The 7,067-nt window shown below is 24.0% G+C and overlaps 1 protein-coding gene across 1 annotated transcript; it reads right to left on the bottom strand.

Annotated features, from left to right (window-relative positions):
• Window positions 1-911: 911 nt before the first annotated feature.
• Window positions 912-3,615, bottom strand: LOC126909080 (uncharacterized). Its single transcript, XM_050691463.1, has 2 exons — window positions 2,673-3,615; window positions 912-1,888 (listed from the first exon to the last, which is right to left on the bottom strand). Exons 1-2 carry the CDS (start codon window positions 3,560-3,562, stop codon window positions 1,090-1,092), a joined length of 1,689 nt encoding a protein of 562 aa, XP_050547420.1. The 5' UTR covers window positions 3,563-3,615; the 3' UTR covers window positions 912-1,089.
• Between the last annotated feature and the right edge of the window lie 3,452 nt (window positions 3,616-7,067).

Consider the following 7,067-nt stretch of genomic DNA (forward strand, 5'->3'; position numbering starts at 1 on the left):
ATGAATATATATAATATATAAAAGGAAATGATGTTATAAAAAAAAAAAATATGTCGAATGAAAGATGTATATAAATACTACTTCTCATAAAAAAATTGTATTGATCGATACTTTTATCAATAAGTTATAGCATTATAAAGTTAAAAATTTTAAATATATAATCGAGAATTTTCACGAAAAAATAGAATTCGGTAACTAATTTCATCGTGAAGACAAAATAAAGTTCGAAATTTTTTTTCCCATAATAAAGTATATTACATAATCTTTAATTTAAGATATATATAAAAGTGTCAGACTTTCCTAAACACTTTTCAAAGTTAAGTTGAAAAAGCTAATTTTTTATGAAAAAGTTGTCATTTAAAATCCCCCCCTATGGGCAAGTAAAGGATAAGATTTATGAACAAAATATACCAAATGAAAGGTAATAATATCATGCATCTATATAAAAAATTATATTGATTTGTTCATTTTTGAAAAAGTTATAAAAGTTATTTTCAGTGAAAAAGTTGCCCTTTAGAAACCTATCCTGTGGGCTGTAAAGGGTGAAATGTTCACAAAAATATAGCAAATTATAGTGAAATACCTAAGATATCAATAAAAAAAAATTATATTGATTTGTTCGTTTTTAAAAAATTATGGCAGTTTTAAGAAAAAAAAATTTCAAAAATGTCGAAAATTATCGATTTTTTAAATTGTAATTATTTGGGGAATTTCACCAATTTACGGGGAACGAGGTAATTTTTTTTCAATTTTTAAGAGTTATGTCTTCGACTAGATACAATTTGTGAACTTTTGATGTATTGTTCATAAAAACCAGTTCAATGAGTGGTAACAGACACAAAAATAAATAAAAAAAAAAACATCATAGTAAAATTAATAACTTCTTAGCTTCGCACTAAAGCTAAAAAAGCGTTATTGATTTATTTATTTATTTCTTATAAACTGACTTTATGTAAATAATATTTAAAATTAAAAGTATATTTAATATATTATAAGCTAATTGTGGATTATACAAATAATGATTATAGCACCTTATGTGCTTTTGGTTAAGGTTGAAATCGACGTAAAAAAAAAAAAATGATTAATAAATTAATTTAATTTACTTAAACCTAACTCTTCATAGTAAAGTTTTATAAAATTTTTAGAAAATAAAATAAGTTCGTCACAAGCAGAAGAAAAATTGTCGGGATTTAATGACCCAGGTATGTCAATGTTTAACGTTAAATTTCGTAATGGACATTGTTTTTCATGCGATAGATATAATGCATTTCTGAATTTGATAGATTTTAGAAAATCTGAGAAACTTTGTACATATTTTTTTGCGTTATATAGATTCTTTCTCAGATCCCAGATATCACTTTTGCTATCCAAACTATCCAGTGGATATCTCCTAGAATTTATTTCCTCGAGTAATTTTGATATTAAAGAACAAAAACATTTTATATTCGAATTCGCGTTTTCATAAATATATTCTCCTAATAATTCATTTGAAGTAACCAATGTTTTATACATTATATCAAACATTTCAGTTGTCTTAATAACTGCATCAAAAATTTGTCTCACAAAATGTATAAATATTATATAATCACATTTTAATCTTACTTTATCACAAAAATTTAATATGAACTTAACGTACTTACAATATTTAAACAATATTTCTGTATAAATACACTTGATCAATCTTAATATATGTTGTTTTTTACAATGAAAATTTAGTTTGTCTGCAGGGTGTCTAAGAATACGTTCTACGCTTATAACTTGATCATTAAATACAATATTAATATTTTTTAACGATTTCCATCCATTTTCATTAGTAATTGTATTTAATTGTTCGATTTTCTCAGATTGACTAATATTTTCATAAAAATGAACTGGTGGTTTGAAAGAACTAAAAAATATATTCATTTATTCAATAAGTAAAGTAAGTGATTATTAAGTATATAGTTCCTCTAATTTTTTTTTTAAAAATGTTTTTATTAAAATGTATAAACTAAAATTTAATTAATTTTTATTTACTATCAAGTTTATTGTAAGAAAATTTAATAGAAGCCTATATTAATTTGTTTTTAGATAATGATTAATGAATTAAATAAAATTTTGACTGTATCAGAACCAGTTCAATAATATTGTTTTCTGAGTTGATATAATTTTTAAGTATATACCAGGGGTCTACATTGTTAAAGTCTTATTGGGTTAGGGAGAATAGACTTTCATATAGCGTATAAACATTACCAAGAACATGTTATTGTTTGTCAAAAATTAATAAAGGAAATTTAAAAAATGAATACCACTTGTAAATGAAATAATGTTAATATCGGTCTTGTAAACTTTATCACTAATATAATATTTATAAACTTATATTTTTTTAATTATGATAAAACTATAATTTGCATAAATAAAAGTAATTATTAAGTTGATAGCTTTAAGGAGCCACAATATTAGAAAACTCAGAAAATATGATTTTATCGTCTAGTTAGTACGCCAAATAATATTAATAATATACAAATAATAGAATTAGTGATATTCTCAACCGCTAAAGGATCTCTTCAAATGTAGTAAATTTTATAAAGCAATCGGTCGTAAATGATAAATATAATAAAATTGACATGTTTATATGTAATTTATAAAGTTTCCCTTATTATTCTACACAGTTTTTAATTAGATTTTCTTACCTTTCCTCATTCAAATCTAAAATCTTTTCAAAGCCAAGATTTTTGTAAAACTTTGTAGAAATTTCACCATAATACATGTTAAGCCATTCACTTAAATAATGGCTCAATTCAATGTTTTTATATTGTTGTTCTTTATAGTCTTTTAGATTCTCTTCAAGTAAGCACTTTGGTTTATGATTGTCAATAACTAAACTATTTGTCTCTTTAATTTTCTGATAGATCTCGTGACCTTTTCCTTCGATAAAACTGTTTACATCTAAAATAACCTCACAAGCATTTTTTTTTGTGTTTGAATCGTTTGTGTCAATAAAAATCTGTGTATTTTGTTGACTTTTTAGTATTGCAAATTCTACAAAAGTATAAATTTCATCTACTATAGGTATAGTGAAACACTTTTTTGTATTCGCTAATAGTTTAAAATCTATGTTGCCAAAATAGTTCATTACATTGTATAACTGTTCAAACATGGTTTTCGAATTTTCCACAGAACTTTGAAGTAAAACTGTACAACTTAATAAATTATCTCCCTGGTTTAAGTCGTAATATTCTTGACATTGGTTAGCTATAGCTCTAATATGATCAATAAATGTTTTTATGACTTTTGTGTACATGTAATTTAATATATGAATTATAGCATCGAATTTTTTTGTTAGTATTGTACGACTCTCTTTGCAAATAACGTTCTTAATATTAAATCTTATCTCTGTAGAGTGGTTGTATTTAATTTTCAAATTCTGCATTAAATTCCATCCATCTTGTTCACTTATATGATCCATTACTTCTGTCAAATATTTTTCATATGTTTTTGGTTGTATTTTACAACTCACAAAGCATTTTGTAGTTAGAATCCAAAAAGTATAGCAAATAGAATAAAATAACTTGGGTAACATGATTCACAATTTAACTTGCATAAATTTGTATAGTTAGTAAAATTTGATTAGAACTTAATTATTTTTTATGTTAAATATAAATATAGTACCTAACATATTTAATCATTTTAATAATAATATTTTAAGCAAATACAGCTGTTGATTATTTATAGTTGTTTAAATATTCTGTTGGAATAATTTTTTTTATAAACTTTATATTTAAAATTTGTATTAATTTTAGATTTACGATTGGCAACGTTATTTTTTTTACATTAGGGATTGCTATACTACCATTTTCTGACTGTAATAACCAATTTTTTTCTATTATAATCAGTTCTTTAGACAATTTTAATATACACAAAATCTGCGACATTCTTTTCCAGATCTAACTCTTTGGAACTTTGTTTTTTTTTATTTATTTTAGACTTCGAATATTTTAGCTTCCATGCAAAGCTAAGAAGGTATTTAATTTATCATCATTTTTTTTTTGTAACTATCACTACTTTTTCTCAGCTTTCACTGGACCGATTTTTCTCAACAATACGTCAATTGATTACAAATCGTATCTAGTTGAAGACATTTCCCTCAAAAATTAAACATTTTTTCCTCGTTCCCCGTAAATGGTGAAAATCTCCCTAAAAAATTACGATTTTTAAAATATGTAAATTCTGACATTTACTTATTAACTTGTATAAAAAAGAATGAATCAAAATAATTTTTTTTATAATAAAACATTATATACTTCCCTTTTGTTTTATATCATTTTTTTGAAAATCTGACACTTAACCTGCTTACAAGAAGGTATTCAAAATAGAAACTTTTTTACTAAAGTCAACTTTTGAAAATGTTCCGAAAATACTGCGTTTTTTAAACATATGTCAAATCAAAGCTTATGTCATTCACTATAAAATGAAAAAAAAAATTTGTTCCAACAAGTTATCTTCTATTTGCTAACGGCCGCCGTAGTTAAAAAATATACTATTTTTCTGGTTAAATTTTATTTTTATTTGTTTAATTTAAAGTACGTTATAAGAGTTTGTCATAGTAATGTGTCCACCAATAAATATAAAATTTACACGAATCTTACTTACAAAAGATCACAAATTGTATCTAGTTGAAGATATTGCCATTAAAAATTTATAAAATTTTCCTCATTCCCTGTAAAAGGGGAAATCTCCAAAAAAATTATAAATTTTGAAAATCGTTAAATTTTGACATTTTTCTTTTTTAATTACCATAACTTTGTCAAAAATGAACAGTTCAAAATAATTGTTTTTTATACAGAAACTTTAGGTATTTCTCTTTTATTTGATATAAATGGTTGCTGCATTGCTGTTAGATGCAGTCTATTGTGTTCGAGAACGAGGTTCGAATCCCACCCATCAAAATTACTTTTAGCTTCGATGCGAAGCTGAGAAGGTATTGGTTTTACTATGATGTGTTTTTTGTGTCTGTTACTACTTTTTTTTAGCTCTCTCCGAACCGATTTTTTTCATTGATAAGTCAAAAGATCACAAATCGTACCTAGTCGAAGACATTACCCTCAAAAATTTAAAAACTTTCCCTCGTTCCCCGTAAATGGGAGAAACCTCCAAAAAAAATTACATGTTTAAAAATCGCTAATTTTCGAAATTTTCGAAATTTTTTTTTTACGAAATAATCAAATCAATATAATTATTTTTTATATAGATGCATGATATTATTACCTTTCATTTGGTATATTTTGTTCATAAATCTTATCCTTTACTTGCCCATAGGGGGGGATTTTAAATGACAACTTTTTCATAAAAAATTAGCTTTTTCAACTTAACTTTGAAAAGTGTTTAGGAAAGTCTGCCACTTTTATATATATCTTAAATTAAAGATTATGTAATATAATTTATAATGGAAAAAAAAAAATTTCGGACTTTATTTTATCTTCACGGTGAAAATAGTTACCGAATGCTATTTTTTTGTGAAAATTCTCGATTTTATATTTTACATTTTTAACTTTATAATGCTATAACTTATTGAAATGTGTATGGATCAACACAANTGTGAAAATTCTCAATTTTATTTTTTACATTTTTAACTTTATAATGCTATAACTTATTGAAATGTGTATGGATCAACACAATTTTTTATGAGAAATATTATTTTTTAATAATCCCTTTTTTATTCGACATACTTTATCTTAATCAGGATATAAATAAGGAAATAGCAGATCATGCAGTTTTTTGAATAATCCACCAATTTTTTAAAATTAAACACTATCTAAAGATTTGCATCGAAGCGTTTTTTTTTTATAGTGATTTTAATCACCGTCTGATATCATTATACTTGATCTAACTATGCCACGTCACCACTGTGCTGCGATCCCCCTGTGCTGGGTTTTTTTGTATTTTTTCTTAATTCTATTTAATAGGAGTTAATTATGCTTTTGGAACAATCCACCAATTTCTTAAAATTAGACACTTTCTACAGATTTGCATCGAAGCGTTTCTTATGATAGTGATTATAATAATTGTCAGATATCATCTATACTGGACCCAATTAGGCCACTTCCCTACTGTGCTACCATTTTTTTTATTATTTTAATGTAATTTTTTTTTCTAGAATAGACCCAAATATTACTAGTTGAAATTTTAATTGAGAAAAATTAATATCACCAGTAATTTTAAAGATGTACACGTGAATCAAGCTATACAAAATGATAGTATTGTATAAAATTCTATTTTAGGAATAGACGTACATGTCTCTTATTAATATACTCGTAAAAATTTAAAATACATTTTTAAAACGTTTTTAACGTTTAAAATCTATTTGAACATAATTTTACTTTAATGAAAATAAATAACAATGATAAGTAAAAAAATAATAAAAATTACATGTACTTATCGTCTAAATGGAAGTATGCACCTTAAAATTTAACGTAAAAATTGAATGTGATTTTTAAGCACTTGTAGTTAATTGAAAAAAGATAAATAGATTATATAATATATTTTTTTTAATCGATAAAATTGACAATTTGAGCTTTTAGATAACAATTAGAAAAGTGAAACAACAATTTATATTGTCGTATATATTTGCTATACTTAAAAATTATTTATTTCAATGTTTATGATAATAAACATATTTTTTTCTGTCCGATAATATGTTTTTGACGGTAAAAATTGTTATTTTTGAGTAAAAACACTGCGAGAAAAACTAAAATGTGTAAAAAAATTTTAACTATAATCGATTGGTTACAAGATAGTGTAATATAGGTCATTATTTTATAAAACTGAAAACAAAGCATTTTTGTAATGTTTGGTTTAACTATGAATTTCTTAATCTATTATTACAAAAATATAATATAGTTTATTATTTGTAAATCTAGAAGTAGAACACTTATGTAATGTTTAGATTAATTGTAATTCCCCAAATTATTGTTACTAGACCAAGAAGTAAATATTTATAAACATTTTTGAAAATGATTACTATATGAATTTTATAAAAAGACAAACAAAATATTTTAGTATATAAGATGAAACGGAATGAATTAAAA

The sequence above is a fragment of the Daktulosphaira vitifoliae genome, unplaced genomic scaffold, assembly GCF_025091365.1.
Source record: "Daktulosphaira vitifoliae isolate Bord-2020 unplaced genomic scaffold, ASM2509136v1 Scaffold_109, whole genome shotgun sequence".
Classification (NCBI taxonomy): domain Eukaryota; kingdom Metazoa; phylum Arthropoda; class Insecta; order Hemiptera; family Phylloxeridae; genus Daktulosphaira; species Daktulosphaira vitifoliae.